Source organism: Cydia splendana, chromosome 16 (assembly GCF_910591565.1).
Source record: "Cydia splendana chromosome 16, ilCydSple1.2, whole genome shotgun sequence".
Lineage (NCBI taxonomy): Eukaryota > Metazoa > Arthropoda > Insecta > Lepidoptera > Tortricidae > Cydia > Cydia splendana.
The window spans coordinates 9,712,724-9,736,823 of record NC_085975.1 but is presented as its reverse complement, the minus strand read 5'-3'; the positions used below and the strand labels follow the sequence as shown (position 1 = coordinate 9,736,823).

Genomic DNA, 24,100 nt, shown 5'->3' with positions numbered 1-24,100 from the left:
CTAATATTAATCAAAACAAATAAAACAATGTTTTACATTGTATGTTCTGCGACATCACACTAACATATCAATGGTACATTCGAGGAGTTTTTTAAAGAATATAATGTGCAACATTTGGCATATTACTATTATACAGCTGTAGAAGTAGGTTTGACCAGTGTCGTAACTATACCAACTGGGGCCCGAGGCAAATTAATCAAAATGGGGGCAATGGGGCTCACTGATCACTACCTGTCGGTCAAATGGGCCAGGGGCCCAGCCACCTCAGGGCTTAGACCCACGAGATCTAACCAGCAGCAGTAGTATAGCGAATAACGTTACATACATGATGCTGGTGCGCGTGTCGGTGGGGCGGCAGGGAAGGCCTGGCTCAGTAGGCCGACGCCTCCTTGTACTCGGAGTTGTCCATGGTGAAGAAGTCCTCGAGCTTCCACTGCAGCGTCTCGAAGGTGGGCCGCTTGAGCGGGTCCTTGTGCCAGCACTCTAGCATGATCTCGTACAGCGGCGCGGGGCAGTTCTGCGGGCACGGCATGCGGTACCCGTGCTCCACTTGGTGCAGGACTTCGGCGTTCGTCATGCCTGTGGACAGATCAACATTTGTTAAGGTTCGTCTAGATCTTGCTAATGAGTTGCAAACTATACTGGGAAGTGACTACGATATGCCCGCGAGCAAACGCTTCGCGAACGACCTTATATTTTGGCTTGTACTTTTATGTACTTTTACATAAAAATACAAGCTATAGAAAGTAAAGTTGTCATTATTTTATGACCTTATAGTTTAATGACCACGTTTAATACGCAAGTGACATTTTTGTAAATTATCGTTACATTATTGAAAAAATTTAGCTCCGTTTCGATGCTTCGGAGAATCCCAAATACAGTCTACACCACATGAAAAATGGCAACATGACGCAATCATAAGAACATATTGTTAATCATGAGCATTATACATATAACCCAGCGGTCGGCAACAAGCGGCCCGCGAGCCCCCCTGGCTATTTTGTATGTAATATTGTCAAACAACAATATCTGATAAAGTCACACATATTAACAAAAGTGCGGCCCGCGTCTACTTCCTTAACTACTATGTGGCCCTTGGCTGCTAAAAGGTTGCCGACCGCTTTATAACCTATTATATGATAAGTAGCGAATCAAATCGTTCCGTAAAGGTACATTACACGGTAATTAAGCAATTAGTCATTGTATTTATTTCTGTTTACTTAAGATTATTTCGCGACTATCAATAGTAATATAAAAATTAATTAATATGTTACTAAGCTTAATGGCATCGTTCGCAGACGTTTTTGCTTTCACACACCATTAACAATTGTAGCAGCCAGTTTTTTTTCGCGATTTCGGCATTGGTCCCATAATAAAAGTTGTACAGTATGACCTTATTAAACTCACTACGCAGAGTATGGCTGGTAATTCAAAATTCATCCTGTAGGTATTAATTGAAAGTATTTGATCGCGCGGTATAATCAACTAAAGGTTCCGTCACACAGGCGCGTTTTCCAGGCGGGGCGTGAGCGTTTAATATGTAGGGCGCCCCGTTCACGCCCCGCCCGGAAAACGCGCCTGTGTGACGAAGCCTTAAAGGTAAATATTTGACTCGGGCTAGTTTATGCATATGATTATGTTAGGTATCTTATCATGTTATGAAACAGCAGCATTGTAATTTTAAAGTATAGGTATGAAAGCAGATGTGTGCCCACTTTCGGTTGCGAACGCCCACATTATAACGAGCGCTATTTGCGAATGTTGTACAGTCGACGGCAAAGATATTTTTACATTTTTCACCTTACTAGAGTATGGGACCAATACATTCCACGACTCTTCTCTTTTCGCACAGACTTTACAAAAGATTAACTTATCTGTGAACTTCACCTTGTACTTGACAAATGTCGAATTGTTATAGTTCGTTTTTCTAGCATTAGAAAAAGACTACGCGATCTTGTCGTGTCTTTTAATTGAAAAATGCTTATTTAAAATCAGTAACTATTACATATGAAAGCAAAAGAATGTAAATAATCGTATATGATTCATAATTGTTACATATTTGCCGTGACTTATTTTTCAAAAGTGTTTTTCATTAAAAAGACACGTCAAGATTGTTTACCTTTTTTCTAATGCTAAAAAAACTAACTATAGCCGACATGTCGCCGACAATAGTCAGCGTGGTGGGCACACGCGCACATGTTACCTAGGTGCACTACAGCACAGCTATTACTTGACGTTCGAGCTATCTTACCAGGGTAAGGTATTCGGCCGTAGGTGACGAGCTCGGTGAGGAGGATACCGAAGGACCACACGTCGGACTTGATGGAGAATTTGCTGTAGTTGGCGGCCTCTGGCGCGGTCCACTTGATCGGGAACCGGGCGCCTACGCGCGCCTCGTATTCATCCTCCTGTTCAACAATAATAAGATAACGTTAAGACGAAACGGGAGCTGAGCTAAAAGTCAATTTTGAGATTTCAAGCTGAATATACCCGTCGCTCTGACGGGGCGTGAGAGACTGTATTTGTGTGTGTAATGCACGCACACAGATGCGTACGCTTGCACCCGCGCGCGCCTCATTGCCGACAATTTGCAATGTTATTTTTCGTGCGTTACTGCCACGAGGCGTTCACTTATTACTTACTGTGTTGCGATTGAATTTTTTGACCCGGCTTACGTTTACGGAACTCGATAATCTTTCTACTACTGTGACTTGGCTTTGTTTACTTGACTTTGCTGATCAGCTTATTGTTTTGGACTCCGTGAGTTGTGGTTACCTATTGGACCGCACGCAATTCATCTACCTTTATTCAAGTAATTAAGCGTAATTAGCCGAAACCTTTATAAGAGTGTAATTCATAAGAAGTACATAAGATATAATTTATGTACTGGTTTGCTGTTAGCTTTTAATTGTATCACTTTACATATATGTTACTCAAATAACTAACACGGTTACACTGTTGTAAGAACATTATTTTTCAGGTAGGCCTTATTATACCTACTATAGGCCTTATTACCTCCTAGTACCTTAGTAGTAGTAGTACTACTACGGAAATTGATTCAAAGACTCAAGACTGACTTAAGTGGCAGTAGGGTGTAGGGTTTTTTCTAGGCTTAATGAGTTCGCTGAAGCTTATTTTTTATACTTAGCGCACAGAACCACTAGTTTAACAGTATCAGCTCTAACCACATGTCACCAGTTTGTCCTTTACGTAACAAACTCAGGGGCCCAGAATATCCGATGTACCTATCAAATCAAGGTTCTGTACCATATAAGGCCCGGTTATTATAGTTCGTTATTTTTTAGCATTAGAAAGAAGGTAAACAATCATGACGTGTCTTTTTATTAATAATTATTGAAAAACGCTTTCAAAAATTAGTTTATATTACTTATGAAAGCAAAAGAATATAAAAAAGTATATGATTAATACATACATACATACATACATACAATCACGCCTATTTCCCGGAGGGGTAGGCAGAGACCACGGATTTCCACTTGCTACGATCCTGACATACCACTTTCGCTTCCTTCACATTCATAACATTCCTCATACACGCTCGCCGGTTTAGGGTGCTCTTGCTCATTAATATGATTAATATGATTTATAATTCTAACATATTTGCTATGACTTATTTTTCAATGGTAATTTTTAATAAGACATGTCAAAATCTGTTACCTTAATGCAAAAAAAAACGAACTTTAAGCGTGCTAACTTTCAAAATTTCATTTTTTATAAGATAGTATAAGTAGATGGGCAAAAATTTTGCGTCCATGTCCACCAGTGAGTAAGTGATTGAGATACCTAAACATTTAACTTTATAATGTAAAATGATATAATTTACTAACCTACTCGTTTAATTTCAGGTAGGTTGAATAAGGAACCAAGTAACCATGGGGAGGAGCAGTATTTACTAACATTTTCTTTTTGGGTCTTCAGAGTGTATCGTTTCCTTTTTTTTGCACATATTACACTTAAATATATATTCTCTGTGTAAACCCTTACGTCTTTCAATGACAAAGGCAAGATCAGCAAATGTACAATTTGTATGATCGTGCCTGATATTTGAGATCACAGAAAATAAATATTTTAAATCCACTATTCTGCGACCTTCTAAAATTTTGTTTTATCATGATTCATGATCAAAAAGCTCGGATTCAATAGTCATATCAAACGTCGATTATGCAGTTGATGATGAGCTTGCATTTTCTACCATTGGTGCTGCAAATGCATCAACCGGTGGCGATAAACTTTGCCCTCTTGTAAAACAAATTACTATTGTGATTGTGTCCAGCAAAAGGCCAAAATTCGGTTTACTTTCCTGTTTAAAATATTACTAATTTATCCATATTTCAGATTAGGTACATAGGTAACTGTCTGAATGTTACAATGCCAGCTGGCAAATTCTATCACATTTGTTTGTTTGGTAGTCATGGTAACATTCACTTACATTGATATCCTTATTAAGATCTGTATCTTATTATCCAGACCTTAAAATATTGCCACCGTTGCCCTTTAAAAAAATACTGTTTAAATAATTGGCTACTCAAACAATGCTTCTATAGTATAAATAATGACTACACAAAAATGGGTAGTATTGTATATAATGCACGAAATAAGGCCCGATTCTTAAGCGGGTTTAAATTTTGAGGCCATGTCCGCTAATACTATAGACAAAATATCAAGTTTAATAAACACAAAAAAAAAAACATTGATGGGCCTTATTTTATAATTTAGGCCTTACTTTGTAATTTAAAGTAGAGTTAGGCCAAGAAAAATCTATAGCGATTTTGATAGAACACGCAGTGCAAGTATTATTTCAAACGTCGCTTCTATGAAATTATGACATATAAATAACACTTGCACTGCGTGTGCTATCAAAATTGCTGTAGGCTTTTCTTGGTCTGACTCTAAAATATTCTTTATTACACCACAAACATAAAAACAAATTTAAAAAAAACCGGCGAAATGCAAGTCGGACTCGCACACGAAGGGTTCCGTAGGTACCATTATTTATAAAAACGGTCACCCATCCAAGTACTGACCCCGCCCGACGTTGCTTAACTTCGGTCAAAAATCACGTTTGTTGTATGGGAGGCCCCACTAAAATTTTTATTTTATCCTGTTTTTAGTATTTGTTGTTATAGCGGCAACAGAAATAAATCATCTGTGAAAATTTCAACTGTCTAGCTATCACGGTTCGTGAGATACAGAGATACAGACGGACGGACGGACAGCGGAATCTTAGTAATAGGGTCCCGTGTTTTACCCTTTGGGTACGGAACCCTAAAACCGATTTACAATGTAGATAAAGGTAGCAACAGGCGGTCTTATCGCTGTTAGTTCTTATTCTTCGTTTGTTTAGCATTAGAGTGAAGGTGACGTGTCTTTTTTAAGCATGCAATCGTATAATTATTTATTAGCTTTTTTTGTAATAGTTATGTACTTAGTGGTTAATATTAGTATTTACTATTTTTTTTTCAATAATGCTTAAAAACGAAGTATAGACATGACAACCAAATATTAACGCCATTGTAGGGCAGGATATACAGAACATGAATCATTTGTACTGTCACGCTCCGTGATTGTTGAGCCATTTAGGGTTCTAGCTAAATTGGACATTCCATAGAGCACGAGTAAGTATGGAACAACCAATTCAGCTAGGACCCTAAATTGCTCGACAATTACGAAGCGTGCCTGTAGGTAGTTAGGTACCTAAAAATTTTGTTAACCCATTTTAACCATGCAATAAAATATTTTTGATTTTGATTTCTAATTTGAAATATTAGAATCAAAAAGTTCATAATAGATTGTATATCATAACTACAAAAATGTGTTCCCTACTCTCAACCCAAAACCCCTTGTATCTTAGGATCTAGATATTTTCACACAAGACGGTTTATCGATAACTTCTTACATCACTAGATTATCGACATTAAATGTCGACTATTGCCCATCACTTTTCTGGCTGTGTACGTATTTAGAAACTTGACTCCGCCCCTAAAATTAGTGCGATAGGGACAACTGCAGCTGAGGCGAAAAATCCTGCGTAAAAATGACAAAAATCGAGGTTTCGTAGTCCTCTTTTTCCTCCCCCAAAACTTAACCAATCGTAACCAAATTTGGAAATCTAAATGATTATGAAATTATCTGTGTCGGACCGTTTTGCTTTTTTGGCTAATTGATATCAGTTTTGAATACCACGCCTCTCATTGCGGCATAATCTATTAGGCCATTTTGGCCGTTTTTGAAGGGCTCTAGCGCCTTAAAAAACAAAAATATCAAAAAAAGCAAAACGGTCCGACACAGATATTGACAATATTAATCTGTGTTGAAAAAATCATTGCTCTAGCTTCGAAAACCACGGAGGAAAACGAGGACTACGTTTGTATGGAGGAATGACCACTCCTGTTGGCTCTTAAGATTACAACTCATTGATGTAGGTATTCAGTGGTAGAGGATATTTACAATGTCAAGATTTTTTTAACGGTCGATCTTTAAAGTCTCGCTTTTCGAAGTAGGCGTATTTACGAAAGAAAAAGTCACCAAGGCCTCCCGTGCCCATGTTTGGCTGTTTGGGTGAAATTCGACCAATGGAGCCATGACCCAGATGGACGCTGGATTGTTTCCAGCCATGGGCGCTGGCGGTGCGTGTGTGTGTCCGAATGACCAATGGCCAAAGTAGCCACAAGTCACAGTTATAATTATGCTTTAACTTAAAACATTCATTGCTACCCAGGCAAACAAGACATTTATTCATTTATAATATTTTTAACTTTCGCGTTTTGAACACATTCAACGTCGAAACGTCGGTAAATCAAGGTAATTGAATAAAATTCGCGTTAGACCCGTCTATAAATGAGAGTTAATATTTGTTCATTTATTATTCATTTATTTCTTAGTTGTTATCAAGGGAGAATAGGTATTGCATGCGTATGGGGGTTATCCACCTACAACGCGACTATGCAATTATCTCATATTCGCGTGAACTTGCGTTAATCACGTAGTCGCGTTGTATTAGGACGACCCCTATTTGTGGAACTTACTATACAACAATTAGACTCGCTAACTCGCAATATCGAAAACGGTCCAAAAACAATTTGTTATGCGACATTGCATTTGCTTCAGCTGTGTTGCACCTTCTATAGGCATTTAAATCTTAAAACTCTTAACTGGTGCGCAATTTATCTTAAAGAAGCATCAATTTAAAATACATATGTATTTTTTATCAACTCTCGAAACCATAGGTTAACCAGAGAACTGTAGAATCATAAATTTTTTTTCACAATACAGATTAATAAACAAAATAAGTAACGAGCATATCCTTATAAGATTTCATACCATAATTAAACTATAACCCCCTTATTCATAAACGTTTACTAAAGTTGACAAGTCGATAATAATCGTTTGTCCCTTTCCATCATACTAATACGTCGGAAAGGGACAAACGATTATTATCGGCTTGTCAACTTTAGTAAACGTTTATGAATAAGGGGGTAAAACTATATTTCACGCGACTGCTAAATAAATAAACCTACTGCAAAATAAATATAATATCACGGACTGTCATTGTTGTTCTTGCGAAACGGTTGGCGGTGTTAGATTTCTAATTTACATTTCATACCTATTGTTGTAAGCAGGTTGACGTGTCGAGCTCCAAATATTTAATAAACACTTGTCTCCTGTCAGTGTTACGAGACAAGATGAGAAGTGTACTCGTATTGTTTTATATCTTCTTGTAATGCAGACGTTATCTTGTTCCTTTAATTGCATCTTAGATCGACGGCCGTAGAACAAAATTTGTAAGAGAATAGTTCGCGACGTGCTAAGTAATTCTGGCTTTTAAATGTAGATGCTAGGCATCGAAGAATACTAATGTGTCTATTGTATATATACAGACTTTGAATAAAAAAAGATCTTGCCATGACAAACCTAACTATGACAAGCGTAACAGAAAATTGGAAATCATTCACTAGTCTAGTTGATAAGAATAGAAATAAAACCCGGTAACATTAGGTATCTCAACAAGAGGTGATAAATTAAATAGGTTAGATTTCCTTCGGTGAACTAGTGATGTTGTATATTAAAACCGAAAACCTACTTAAATGAAAAACCAAATGAGAATAAAATGTAATATGTTTTAATTTTTGGTTTTTCCTTTGATATTTGTACGAATTGTTTATTATAAAACGTGTCGTTATTATTGTTATACTGGCGACCCGCCCCGGCTTCGCACGCGTAGTTCAACCAATTTACACTTAAACCTCCCTCAAAAATCACTATTGATAGGGGGCTATTCATAAATTACGTCATTTCAAATTAGGGGGGGGGGGGGGTCTGGACATCGGATGACGGTAGCACGACGTAGGAGGAAACGGGGTCATTCGAAGCATGATTTTTGGATGATTTTAGGGGGGGGGGGGTCCAATATTGTCAAAAATCGATGACGTAATTTATGGACAGCCCCTAGGTGAAATCCGCATGAAAATCCGTTCAGTAGTTTTTGAGCTTATCGCGAACATACAGACAGACACAGCGATGGACTTTGTTTTATAAGGTGTAGTGATTGAAGGCGAGACATACTATTACTTTATAATACAATCATGACTCATTTATATTGCTATTAATTGATTCGATTACTGTCGTGAGCTCATTAGTATTCTACTCTAAATACATAGAAAATAAACTAATAGCTGATTTTTAATTTCCTTGCTCATTATTATAATACGAAAATATAATTGTGAATTTCCTATCAATAATGTGGTTTTGGAATAGGTCTATGACGCATCCAGACGCATTTAAGATGCGGTTTAGACCTGTTCATCACATGAAAGATCACGTGCTGTGGTCGGCCAATTTACATACAATAAAAGTACTGATGCACATGGTGTTCAAGCCTTGTTGCTAATCTGCCTTGTTTCTATTTTAACAATTTGTTTTTTTTGCATGATATTGCCTAGAGTCGTGTTACAGGCACCAAACGCGACTCGTTCGACGTGTTGCCTCTTTGTGGCACTTGTACATTTGTACGTAAGTGTGAAAGGGGGGCAACACGTCGGTAGGGGTAGGCCCCCTGGTTGCATTTCGTCAACACCGATCAGTGTGAGCGGCTAAAGCTGATTGTTGTTCACGGCCAAGGTTTTATCAAAATAAGATGAACACCATATCAAATTCTTAAGATAGAATCTGTCTCCTAGTAATGGAAATACATAGTACTTTTAGTTAGATAGTCATCTAATAAACGTGCATCAATGGATATAAGTAACGTCCACGTTGCCTAACCTAAGGCACCTAGGTGCTAAGATTGATAATTGAAATAAACAATAGTAAAGTTGCTTCCCTTTTGCCTTTTTTCCTTCATATCCTGACACTGTACTGAGGGCCTTCCGGGAAAATCGAAGTTTCGGATAGGCTCTCTATCGCTCGAATTTACATGTGTGATAGAGAGGCAGATAACGAAATTTCGATATTCTCGGTACGCCTTCTGGAGTCCCAGAGAATTTCATCCGGAGTTTCGGAATTCGGAAGTCAATCTCGCAAACTAATTACATTGTAATTAGGCTAATTTATGCCCTCAGTTCCAACAAACTAACGGTAAACACGCGATGATTCACGACCAATAAGCACGTAAAGCCACTTAACTTTATCTCGGCCAGAAATAGGTTGGCGACATAAAGATGAATGAAGTTTGTATCGGAACGTGTGACATCACTGCACACTTGAACTTTAACGATGAATGGGTACGTGTCATGTCACGTTTTCATGTTTACTATATGACCACAGATAGGCTATTTGCTGTGAACGAGCGAGTTTTTCCCGCGTTATTGTGTTTAGAAATTAAACGATAATGAGCAAGAATTTTTCCATTTCCTGTTTTCTGGGACAGTACGCAAACAAAAAATAGACACAGTTCTTGTTAAATGTAAATATTAATCATTTAACATAAGTAGTTCTCAGTGGAACTAAATTGGTTTGTTTTGTTATGTATTTACACACAATGATTGTTCTAATAGACAATTACGGATGTCATTAAATGTTGTCCATGAAATCATAGCAACGAGCACATTTGCATTTCCTTACATGAAAATGTAGATTAAAATTTAGTCACGCTGTCTTGAAATTACATACACAAACACAATAGAGAAAGATCGTCAACTGTCAAACTGTCTGTTGTGTTATGTCATCATGTTCTCTAAAATATTACTGAGCATAACCTGAGTGATTTATAAGTTATAAGTATGCTGCATACTATCATGTGTCATGCCGATGTATGAGTTTCTGCTCGCAAGTCCGTCAAGTCTAGCACTTTTGCGAGACTGATATTTATAATAAGACTGATGATTTAAATCATCAGTCTGCAACCTTTTAGCACCCAAGGGTCACATAGTAGTTAACGAAGTTGACGCGGGCCGCACTTTGTTAATATTTATGACTTTATCAGACATTATTGTTTGTCAATATTACATACAATACAGCCAGGGAGGCTTAAGGGCCGCAAGTGAATGGATCGCGAGCCGCATGCGGCCCGCGGGCCGCCTGTTGCCGACCGCTGATTTAAATCATTTACATTAAGGTAGACGCCGCACTGACGTGTGATGTCTATTAAAGTTAGGCTATTCAAGCACCGCATGTCAACGTCACATCAATCAGTTATGTGCTAAGTACTAACATGATTCACGGACTGTGCTCCTTAGAAAATGAATATGTATATTCAGAATTGGGTCGGTTTGACAGGTTCTTTGAATGTAACAAGTTCATGTCCGTTCAACGTTTGCCAAGGCTCTAGGTGTGTATTTGTTTGCTATAAAGTCAATTTGTACACGTCAGATCAAAATGAACCGTTATTTTATAGATAATTGCGGGTGACTGAACGTTATATTACGATGTCACGATAGACTCTGGACAGAGTCCATCATTTGTTTGTTGTTAACGAGTCTGAATCTAAATGAATACTGAATACTAAGATGCGATCTTTGGACAAAGGCATCGAATAAAGTAATTGTTGTAGTAATAATAAATCTACGGGAAAGGGTATTTTATCAGGGATGTTATCATCTAGCATTTTTTTTCGGGACATTATGAAGTGGATTAAACTGGACATAAGAATGGAATTAATAGTCTACAATTTATTGCATGGAATGTAAATGTAACGCATGAGAAAATCTACGTTTAGATACCATTTTTAGATTTTAGGAGTCTTTTCAGACACTCTTAGTAGAAATAACGTGGTAATTGGTAGCACATCGAATAAAGCACCCAAAGATTTCTGTTTTAGAATAGAGTTAAGGTAATTGCGGCGAGATCTCTGTGGATGTAGTTCAAGGACTCGAGGTACGCAATGCTGACTATCTGTGTCTTCTTTTACCTTAATCAACTTGACTCGTTCTATCCCTTGTTAGTCTTTATATATCTGCGTTATGTTGATCATATTATAAAACTTAATTTTACCTTGATTAGCCTGGCGAGCCCGAAGTCGGCGATCTTGACGATGTTGGCGTCGGCGACGAGCACGTTCCTGGCGGCGAGATCTCTGTGGATGTAGTTCTGGGACTCGAGGTACGCCATGCCGGCCGCTATCTGCGCCGCCATGTCGATCAGCTGTTGCAGCTTCAGACCGCGGCCTTTGCCTGAAAGAAAACATATATCGTTTAACCTTGTGACTGCTGTCGATTACCCTAAAAACGTATATACGAGCAGGTAAGATTTAACTTAGCAACAAAAAAATCCGTTCAAAAAAAATTGTCTATTTTTATGACGTGTACAAGAACCTGTTACATAGCATTAAATATTTCAATGCCTCCGACAAAAACAAGGCCCAAGTCGTCGACAAACTCAGCATCGCTATCCCTGCCTACCGTTTTTCACCAATTTACCAACTGTTCGATATATATTATATTCGACGAAAAACAGCGCATACGCATAAAATTGATGCGGAGCTTAATGCGGATGCGGATGTCGAACAAGTCGGTACAGGAACGTCTTAGCGGCGGCGTAAGTGCTAGGTAATTTCGTCATTACGTCTAGATCCAGAAAAGTCGGCAATGTTACTGTTTATTAAATATAACGCACCTATATTCTTGTTTAAATAGGTACGAAAAATTTCGTTTTTTTTACAAAAACTACTAAGAAGTAATACTTGACGTTTTTTAAGTACCTAATCTTGACATCCGCATCCGCATCCGCGGATGTGAGCCTTTAAATATCCGCATCCGCGGCTGTCAAAAAATCTGCATCCGCAACATGCCTGATTCGTAGAGTTGCGTGCTACAAAAGTGGCGTGCAGCCACACCCACAACTCCGACTGCGTTTAAATATTCTTTAATGACGACGGTAATATAATTTTCACATAACTGCCTCTACAATTTTTTGACCAAGACAAAAATTTAATTAGGTCATAATGTAAAGAAATAAAATGTTTTAAAGAAGAGCCACCGTACTGTATAAGTAGTACCTACTGCCTATTTTTCTCACGATAAGAAACGAAACTAAATAACGTATAATTAAAAATTAATCAGTTAAACGCGTTACAGCTGTGTTACGTGCTAGTATTCTTTGTCAATCGGTTAAATACATAAATACGCGCTAAATTCGGACAGATAAATAAATTTAAAACCAACGATAAGAGAATTCATGCATCCTACTTAACATAAATAACAATACTACTGCAAACCCATGTGTTTTTGTTCAGTAGCGCGGTTGCTGATATCCAGTGTTAATCATTATCAAAGTAGATGCGAACATTATCGCTGTATTTATCTTATCTAGTACCCAGATCATAACAATAATTTTAGCAACATTTTGACGTTCATCAAGCACTTTATGATCAGAGTTAATTTGGCACCGCAGCTGTTTTGGGAACTCAATATCTGTTTTAAAGTAGAACACTTTTGTTTTCTCGCAGACTGCCGATCTAGGCAATGCTAACAGATACCAAATGTTATGTAAATTGTGCCGTGCAATCTGCGAAACGTAAAAGTGAAACGAGAACATTGTCACAGCGTTATTACAGAAAATATCAAACTCGTGTCTAAATCGTAAATATTGTTTAAACAAACGATGTCATGTTAACTAGTAATGGTAGTCATGCTCGCAAACTAAGACTAAGTATTTTGACAGCTGCAGAAAACCATTATGATAATACAAATTTAAAACACAATGCTTTTCGAAACTGTGCTAAAATAATAAAACTACCCAATAATAACGAAACAAATAAGGCAACTTATAATCTTATTTCGAATAAACCCGTGGTTCTGAAGGTTAGCTAAATTCGTACGTAAGGCCTTACCTTGAAGGTAGTCGAGTAGAGATCCATTCTTCATTAACTCAGTGATGATATAAATGGGTTCCTCCAGCGTGCAGACAGCATAGAGCTGAATGAGTTTGCTATGCCGCAGCTTCTTCATGATCTGCGCCTCAGCGAGGAAGTCCTTGGGGTCCATGGTGCCGGACTTGAGAGTCTTGATGGCGACAGGGGTGGTGTTGTTCCACAGGCCCTCCCACACTTCGCCGAACTGGCCGTGGCCGAGCTTCCGGACGAACTTGAGGGAGGAACGGTCGATCTCCCATTGGTCGCGTGTTCGGTGAGAAAGTCCCTCCGTTACTGGTTTTTCAACCTGTAAACAATGGAGCGTTTTTCATAAATTAACTTAAGTATTCATTGTTATATAATATAATATGACAGAGTTGGTTTTACTTGGCAGACAACATGTGGCGGATTGATTTATTATGATGTATGGTCACTATGGTCAGGTACTCAGTTATCAGATCGAAAATTAAGATCTATTGATGGTCGTCAAATTAATTAGGTATTAGGTTAAGACATTTTATGCATATTATTTTAGTTTCTTTTTGCACAGTTAGGGTCCGTTATTTCAAAATTACCTTTTATGCAGAACGTTTTATAAACTTTGTTGAAATGAAAGTTTATCAGTTCCCTATTTTATGTATCCCACGTCTGCACCTATAACGTATAACGTACAAGACGTGTAGAGGAGAACCGACGTTGATCTTTATTTTATATGTATTACGTTACTGGTCTTTTAAATTTCGTTGATATCTACTACCGGCCTTTAATCAGGCACATACACGAAATAGCTGACACAGAACACACTAGCGGGTTCTGATAGTCTAAATAATTTAGACTTTTAGCAGGTTTATCAGCGATTAAGTACTAACATGTTTAGCTAGGTACTAGAGTGCAACCACACTGAGTTTAATAAATTATTAGTCACAGGACAATAACAATAGTAAAGGTAGTAAAAGCTCTAACAATTATTATTATTACCTACCTGAGATAAATCGAAGCGAGCTAATTTCACTTGCACTATTGATAGTGTGACGCATTTTAGTGCAATTTAATTTGATTTATAGCTGCATTGTTATGGATCCACGCGTATTTTTGATTGTAGCTTAAGTAGTAAATAGATAGTCGAATTTTGTGAGGTGCCCGAATGTTACTTAAGATTTCTTCCATCAATTCGGACATCTTGAAAAATACTAACAATACGATACTTTATAACTGATTAGTTGTATTGCTAGTTATTTGACATATTTAATTAGTACAACCTTAATGTAAAAATAAGACATAAAAGGGAAGAGATAATTCAACGGCAATCATCGACAGGATAGCGGTTTGGAAGAATGGCCTAAGTAGGTGCAAGCGGTCCTGTAACTCTAGAAGTGGAGGCACTTTTTAATTCACGCCACGTTGTAACGTGAAACCAGGTGGGCAGCGACCGCCACGCTCTGTCTGTTTGCCCGTCACGCACAACTATACATTGAGAGACAACGTTTATCAGTCTTTGATATCATATTTAATCGGTAGCGTATCGGTTGGAGACTGTAGGTGCACTTTGCACTACCAGTTAGTCGAGTTAGTGAAAAGTTTGAGAGATGAGACCCTTTTGAGTGTTCGACTTTCGCGAGAGAATTAGTCTAATCTTACACATTATTACCAAAAATTGTATTTACAAAAGGTGAAACGAATTAAATCACAATCAACATGTACCTACATAAGTTCCTTCCAGTGTCATGTCAATCTGCACGCAGTTTAGTTTTAATATACACTCACTGCGATTTTGATTCACTCTTTAGGGTTCCGTACCTCAAAAGGAAAAAACGGCACCCTTATAGGATCACTCGTGTGTCTGGCTGTTCTGTCCGTCTGTCACAGCCTATTTTTGTTTTTGGGTATTAGGATGGTCATGTGTCAGTCTTGCCCAAAACTGTAGGACCGATATGGGTGCTGATGGCATGCTCGAAAAGAGCCATGATTAACAATGGACGATGCCAGGCTGATTTTAGATTTATGATTAAGATCGATCTCTTTAAAATTTGGTTTCCTACTGTGTTAATACGAATAACATCTAGATGAAGTCTCCTTCTTTTATGCAGTTAGACACAATAACTATCTAAACCACAGATCGCTATTTCAGTTTTATTATGGAGGTAATACATATTTCATCTATACCCTATATCTATAACGTTTCTATCTCAATCGTATTCATATCTCTGAGAGTCATTAAAATCTATTTTATCCATAGACATGCTAAGTAACGAGACCTAAATGTTTTACATACATATGGCCAGTGTTGACGTAATCCACCGCCGAGTTTGTTGCATAAAGTACGAATTGTTATACAATACATCATATTGGACCTAGTCTGGCTGCGAGAAAATGTCGAAGTTGAGTCTAGACTGGCGAGGGGTCGGCAAACGAGCCAGCATAGTAGGTAAACACATAGGTAACGATTTGATTTGTCTCAATTTTCATTTTGGAAACAGCCGTTCTCTAGTCGTGGTTTGCCCTGGCTTAGCTAATGCAGTACTACACTACTTAGCTCATTTGAAATTTAGAATTTTTATTTCATCGTCACGAACGAAAACTTTGATCAATATGATACTGTACTTATACAAATAAAATATAAGCACAGCATTAAGTATACGGTGGTAATTCTTTTTTTTATATATATTACAATCGTTTTTGTTATTGAACCGAATATAAATGTCGTTCAACTGGCACTACCAGGAACCAGTGCGAGTGAGTCGTAATAAGTGTTTCTTATTTTACGGTGAGATATATAATGTAACATTTTCCGCACATTTATGGGTAAAACGACTGGCTCAATAATAATGATAGGTACATTTATTAACTCACATTTATAGACGGGTCTAAATAAAGGTAATTGATTAAATTTCGCGTTAGATCCGCGTATAAATGTGAGTTATGTGTTCAAAACGCGAAAGTTTTAAACATAACCTTATAAATAGTGATTGATTTTATTTTCTACTGCCCTGCAATTTATACTTAGAAGTCGTAGTAGTTATTAAGCAATTATGTAATAAAGTATGATTTATGCGCCGAGATGAAAAATTATAAAGTTTCCGATTATTTATAGCACGGTTTTTAGAATAAGAACTATGAGACACCCTTCATTAGACAAAATTACGCACTATTGTTGAGAAAAGTTAATAAAATGAACAATGTGTTCGTTACGATATATGTATTATGTAAGTCACATGATGACATAAATGCGTTTTATGGTAGGTACATTTATTGTTAATTTTATCGTCGTCATAAATATCGAACGTACAAATCTTATCATTTTATTGTTAATATATGTATAAGTATACAAGTGGATGTATACCAACATTAACAGCGATGGATAGACTAGTAGTACTAGTACACTAAGTTTTATAATTACTTCGCTAATAATAAGATTTATAAAATAAAATATAAACAAATATTTTTTCTTAATATACCAACCCAACTTCACAGACAAGATAAATATTGAATCTATTGATTAAGTTAACCGTGACATTTAACAATTTTAAACATGTAGATAATATATACTCGTAACTTCCTTACAATAAAATATAACAATACCTAAAGCTTCAAACTCAAAATGTTATCTCATATTTAATCACAACTATGATTCTCTTGACAGAAATAGAAATCCAAAGAGCTTAATCTATCCGGAATGAATTAAGAAAATAGGTTTTTACGTTTAAAAATAGCCTTTTACATTTGCGGTGGGCAATAGATTAAACGCTGGTCCACTAATTGTTTAATAGTTACATGACATCGAGAATACGGCGAAGTAACCATTTGTTAATTGTAACAACAATACGGAATTTTCGGATTGGTGCGGTTTGTGCCCACAATACATTCGATATTAATTATTCATCGTTCAAATTGTGGTAGACGGGCAGACAGACATGTTTAATAATTCTTCATCAAATAATACAAATACAAGCGAGCCTACGTCTGTTATGTTATGTATGACTCATCAGGCAAGTTCAAGTACTGAACTTATCAAACATCCAAAATAAATCAATCCGACTGTGTATTGGTATTGTTAGAATTTATAAGGTGCTCGAATGTTGTTGTTCTTTCGAACTAAGTACCTATGCATTAAAGGATTATTTTAATTATGTTTTCATAAAATCATTATGTCGGTGGTTACATAATAAACATCTTCTTTTTTTCTTAAAACCAGCTAAAGACTTCAAACTTAAAATGCAACCTTGGACTCAATCGAAAGGCAGAATAAATGGCAATGACAATGGGATTGGTCGGGGGCTGAGGTCAAAGACACATTATCGACCAATCTTATCGAACGGTTAATGCAGATTGTACAAGCGCGTAAATAAATACATATGCTATTTTATCCAAGGTTCTTATCTGCTTGAGCTGTATGCAAGGATGCACGTTGAAGGAAAATATTGTAATTGTAATTGATGTTCTCTGTTTTTATTATTTTTTATTATGAGGGAATATCATGGCTTTGTATTATAAATTAATTTCTTGTCGCTACATTGCATTAAAATTTTTTTTTTGTTTTACCTGAACTAAGTTTTTTAGACGTAAGTATGAGCAGTTACAAGATTATGAAGATTATGGAGATTATGGCTAAGGGCCAAACCAAAATAATTTTATTATATGTTTTTATGCAATTGCGATTTGTTTGAGCGTTTAATTGTAATTCATCGTTTTAAAATAACTTCTACACAACACATTCACAAACTTAACAAAAGTTTTTATGACTATTAAAAATATGTACGTCTCATGTATACATATTTCCAAATGTAAAGTATTTTCATGTTGACAAATAAAGAATTATAGAAACAATAGTTAGAAAGAGCGGTGGCCACAAGGCGAGGGTTCAGTTGCGTAGACGCAGCGTGCGTGACGAAAGCGGGGCCATCTCGGCCTTGCGACGGCCGGCAGAAACTGGAGCGATAATGCCTAATGTTTTCATGAATGTTCGCGATTTTCCTGTGGCTTTGCGAAAATGTTTGGCATTCATGAATCTGACGTCGATAGATTCATGATAATCATGATTGTGTCGATTTTTTAATGACTTAATACATACGCTATCAACCTACAAGAAATCAAATTCAGTATTGACGTGGTAAGGTTCCAGTTATGTATTTTCGTTCTTTGTAATTTTTTATCTTTTGGGAGGATTCCAGGCCCTCTTAAAATTTGTCCACTGCATATTTACTCGAAACGATTTGATGGACCTGAATACGTAACTGGCAAAACCCCTGTCATATTTATTGTATCTATTAGTGTGCATGTTGCAAATTTATGCAATACGCAGACGTAGGCGCAATGCAATATTACTAAAAGAAGCGACAAGTGATGTAAATGATAGAACAAGAGGTCGATTAAAGCTGGCGACTGTTGACACATCACGTAATAACTCCGTATGTGTTTGAGATGAGCTATAATAATTTAAATAATGACCAAATACCTAATTTAGAAACTGACGACTGTTTTTTTTTGTAACAACATACCTACGGTTGGTGAGGAGCTAATGGCTTTAGATCGACAGATGTATTAAAGAAATCATTGATTACATTCCTTTCAAGGTTGTGTTATGTATACTGTTGAATATCACGTATCATCTCGGTTTAGTTACAGTAGATTTAGAAAAATAAGAAGATGGTTAATCGATTGCTCGTCCAAAAACAATTAAAGTCCGATAAACCGAGCCACAAGAACTTGAATATAATCGATACCGTTGGCAAAAGTGGAGGAAACCCTTTCCGACTACAGTATCTTCAATTAAGCGGATGGTCATTAGTGGCTAAGATCAATTACGCACATAGTATAAATCTGTTGACGGATATTTGATTGCGCAACACAGGATAATTAGGAAGGAATTCATAAATATTAGTTTAATCGGTGTGACGCAGTAATAGTAATGTAATGTTGCATTGTATTGGAATTCGCACGTGTTATTCATAACGTTACGCGAGTGATCACGTAGGTAAAAAGTTCAAGGAGCTTGAGACATTGGCTAATAGGTAGTTAATATGTTAGTAACTGGAGCTTTATGACATGCATGACATTCTAGGAATGCGATGTGTAACCCAGGCCTGGAATAATGCAAGGTCAAACAAAAGCTTGTGAAGCACTCGAGTTAAATATCACAAACGGGGTCAATATTTCTTCCACATACAAAGGTGCCCATCGAACATCATAAATTTTATGCTCATCCTGATAATGCATTTCGTAATTTATGAGTTTTCGAAAATAAAAATAGATACTACTTACTTATGAAGAATTATGTTTTTATCGATGACGAGACCTTGTGTGTCAGCTCAATTACGATTGTAATTATTATGTTATTTAGTAAAGAAATTAAATTAGACATCATTTTGACAGAGGTCAAAGTTATCAATAGCAGTAAGTATGGTATTGAATTACATGACAAGAAGGACAAGGTGTATGTTTGGGAGAAATAAGACTCAAGGAATTTCTAACAAGTAAACAAGTTGCAAGAAGTGTAGATCCAGACTTTCGATTCGAATGACGGGAAGTCACGACCTCGACGTTACTCGGGTAAATGCTACATCAGATCACTTTCAAAACCTATTGCAAGATGGAATAAAATCGGCCAGTTTTGTAGAAAAAATACAATGCTCGAGAAAACAAGTATGAAGGTCATTTTGTTTGTTACCAGGTTGAATTCAGAAGGTGTAACTGTATATTTTGGCATAGATAACGGCGTTTTTGCGACTACCTGACGCGGTGCATTATCATGACTGCGCTCTACTTTAAATTGTCTAGCGATTCGCCAATAAACTGTATTATATCGGCGTCTAAGAATCTAAGATTACTATACGTTTGCATTAGCTATGATATCGCATGAATGTTTTCCTTTTGATTGTACTACGTAAATAATACGAGGAATATGTTGCATATGTTCCTGCACAAGGCTTAGTGAGCAATTGCAGCACTCAAAGCAAACTTAGCTAGTTTCTATAATGAAAGCTTCAATGCTCTGAATGAGGAAAATAAATCACAGTACAGATTTGCACACAAGGTTTGCTGAATGAATCACAAAGGCAATGGAGTACAGACCTGCACACAAGGCTTATTGAGCGACACGCAGAGCCCGTCGGCATCCTTGCTGTAGTGCTCGACCAGCTCCTGGAGGGTTCGGAAGGTGGTCCGGCGCGCGATGAAGAACCCTCCCTCGTCGAGCTGCCTGATGCGGTAGTGTTTCACCGTGTCGCCGTCTCTCACTGTAACAATATGACAATACCTACTTAATGATCATAATAGCAGGATGAAATTTAGCGATAAGGGCGTTTCGTTATGAGACGATCCACAAAGTGTACTTTTCATGTACAGTCACGGACTTTAATTGTTGAGCAACTTACGGTTAAGTACTTTACATTGGACATTTTATGCCGTTAGTATTGACAGCCAAATTAGCTTAAACCTTAGATGGATCACCAATTAAACCCGTACCTACCCATTGGATAGTGTCAGTTGCACTAACAATAATCATGGGACGCCAATGACGTTTGACCCCGAGTGTTTTAAACTCTCTTCATTTCACCACAGTACAAGAACAGTAGTGAATCTTCATAGAAATGTGCCGCTGCCGGCTTGAATGTGTGCGTGCGCGCCGGGCGCCGTGTACGCACGCGCTGCCACGCACACTTTAGCATAATATACGGGGGAATAGGCTGCTATTTAACTGATCACCAGATTTAGTAAAATTTAATACCAAAAAAATATATTTTACCACCCTAAAATAATAAATGATCACCAAAATTATAACACCATTTTAATGTGAAATGATTACCAATTTTATTACATTTTACTATCCTATTAAAGGAAATGACACCAAACTAATCATTATTAACCCAAAAATAGTAAATGATTACCAAATTTCAAACCCCATTTTAATGTGAAATGATAACCAAATTTTTACATCTTGCTGTCCTATTAAAGAAAATGACACCAAAATAATCATTGTAAACCCAAAAATAGTAAATGACCACCAAAATTAGAACTCCATTTTAATGTAAAATTATAACCAAATTTTTAGATCTTGCTATCCTATTAAAGCAAATTACTCCAAAATAATAATTGTAAACCCAAAAATAGTAAATGACCACCAAAATTGTAACCACATCTTAATTAAAAATGTACAAATATTTAATATATCGTTATCCTATTAAATTAATTAATCCACTTCGTCACCTTTTTCTAGTAGGTAGCATTTTATTTCTGTAACAGTCGCAGTTCTAACCTAACCTAACCCACTTTTCTAGTAGCATTTCTTTTCTGCAAGGGTCGCAGTTCAAACCTAACCTAACCCACTTTTCTGATAGCATTTCCTTTCTGTATGGGTCGCAGTTCAAATCTAACCTAACCCACTTTTCTAGTAGCATTTCTTTTCTGTAAGGGTCGCAGTTCAAACCTAACCTAACTCACTTTTCTAGTAGCATTTCTTTTCTGTAAGGGTCGCAGTTCAAACCTAACCTAACCCACTTTTCTAGTAGCATTTCTTTTCTGTATGGGTCGCAGTTCAAACCTAACCTAACCCACTTTTCTAGTAGAATTTCTTTTCTGTAAGGGTCGCAGTTCAAACCTAACCTAACCCACTTTTCTAGTAGAATTTCTTTTCTGTAAGGGACGCAGGTCAAACCTAACCTAACCCTCTTTTCAAGTAGCATTTCTTTTCTGTAAGGGTCGCAGTTCAAACCTAACCTAACCCACTTTTCTACTAGCATTTCTTTTCTGTATGGGTTGCAGTTCAAACCTAACCTAACCCACTTTTCTAGTAGCATTTCTTTTCTGTAAGGGTCGCAGTTCAAACCTAACCTAACCCACTTTTCTAGTAGCATTTCTTTTCTGTAAGGGTCGCAGTTCAAACCTAACCTAACCCACTTTTCCAGTAGCATTTCGTTTCTGTAAGGGTCGCAGTTTAAACCTAACCCACTTTTCTAGTAGCATTTCGTTTCTGTATGGGCCGCAGTTCAAATCTAACATAACCCACTTTTCTAGTAGCATTTCGTTTCTGTATAGGTCGCAGTTGAAACCTAACCTAACCCACTTTTCTAGTAGCATTTCGGTTCTGTGAGGATCGCAGTTCTAACCTAACCTAACCCACTTTTATAGTAGCATTTCGTTTCTGTAAAGATCACAGTTCAAACCTAACCTAACCTACTTTTCTAGTACCATTTCGTTTCTGTGAGGATCGCAGTGCTAACCTAACCTAACCCACTTAACTGATAGCAGTTTAACCTACTTTTCTAGTAGCATAACGAAATGCTACTAGAAAAGTAGGTTCGGTTAGGTAGGTATGCGGTGCGGGGTACGGGGGGGTTGAGCGGGAGGGGCTAGTAATTTTGGCATCAGTTTACTTTATTTGGTAATATGTATACATTTTTTGGTAATCATAGTGGTTTATTTAGGTGTACATATCGCATTAATTTGGTCTTCAAGATTTGGTGATCATTAATGATTTTTGGTGATCATTCAATATATCTGGTATTCGAATGCAATTTGAAGTGCAGTCGTAATTAAAACGGTGGTACTTTTGTATTTTTAGGCCTTATTTTTTTGGTGTTCAGTTTTTTTTTTTGGTAAGCATGATTTTTTTATTTAGGGTACCAAAGTATATTTTGGTGGTCATTATATTTGTAGCCGGGGGAATACGGTGGCGGCAGTAGGGATGGGCGAAATGTGTCAGTAGAAAGAAAAGAGTGATATATATCTTTCTATCACTGGGATATGTATCACTCTTTTATATCTTTATATCCGTATATATCAGTTGTCCCGCTCGCAAATGTATCGGCACTTGCTGACTATGCGTCATCTTAAGGTGGGATCAGACGGTTCACTCGGATGAATGTTCACTCGAGTGAATGTTTCATTTCACGTTCACACACGGCTGCTGGAAAGATTATTCATTTTTTCTTTTCTTTCATTATGGCGTCGAATGAAGTTGTGCGTCTTGGTATAAGTTTAATTATTTGTGATCATTTAATAAAGATTTTAAAAAACAAGATGCAAAGAAAGCGTCGTCGGTAGTGGCTGCGACCTTGGATCGCAAGAAGAAATTTATTTGGAGCCTCGAATACATTGCTGAGAGAACTAGCCGATAAAGATCCGAAATGGTATTGCAATCATTTGTAGATGACTTAAAGTAATTTTGTAGAACTTCTATTATTAGTAATAGGTCCGTTAATAGCGAAACAAAACACTTTAATGAGAGACAGTATACCTAGCCGAATAAAACTCCAAATTGTACTACGATACCTTGCTACTGGCGATTGTTTTGGAACTCTGGGATATTTATACAGAGTACCTAGAAATACCATAAATCCTACTTTGTTCGTTCCACTTGAACACCATTTTATTGCTTTTACATTATCTTTGTCTAGCTAGATAATAGGTAGTATACCCACAGGATTCGAGAAAAATATGCAAAATCCGAATGAACGTTCATTTCCGTGTTCACACTGTTCATTTTATGTTCATTCGGAGTGCGAGTGAAAGATGCCGAATGAAAATATCCAACATTGTTGGATTCTTTCACTAATGAATTCATTTTTCATTTTTGGTTCATTTTGTGTTCAGAAGTGTCACTTTGAGTGAAAGATGAATAATGAAACAAGAAAATGAACAAAAAATGAACCGTCTGATCCCACCTTTATAGTGTGTGTGTGTGAGAGAGAGAGAATAGAGTAGTAGTAGCGAGCGAGAAATACTATACTTATACTTACTATATCTACTTCTCGCGGAATATTTAGCGAATGACGCGTCCGAACCCGCCCGAACGACCGC

At 37.0% G+C, this 24,100-nt stretch overlaps 1 protein-coding gene across 2 annotated transcripts in view; it reads right to left on the bottom strand.

The window, feature by feature from the left end:
- LOC134798252 (tyrosine-protein kinase Src42A) overlaps positions 1 to 24,100 on the bottom strand; it is an 82,788-nt gene that overhangs the window by 4,486 nt on the left and 54,202 nt on the right. For both annotated transcript variants that reach the window (XM_063770642.1, XM_063770641.1), the window contains exons 3-7: positions 20,375 to 20,538; positions 13,286 to 13,613; positions 11,449 to 11,627; positions 2,252 to 2,408; positions 326 to 579 (exon numbers count right to left, since the gene is read on the bottom strand). In XM_063770642.1, coding sequence (XP_063626712.1) covers positions 371 to 579; positions 2,252 to 2,408; positions 11,449 to 11,627; positions 13,286 to 13,613; positions 20,375 to 20,538 — 1,037 coding nt within the window. In that variant the 3' untranslated portion in view covers positions 326 to 370. The remainder of the gene's footprint in view (positions 1 to 325; positions 580 to 2,251; positions 2,409 to 11,448; positions 11,628 to 13,285; positions 13,614 to 20,374; positions 20,539 to 24,100) is intronic.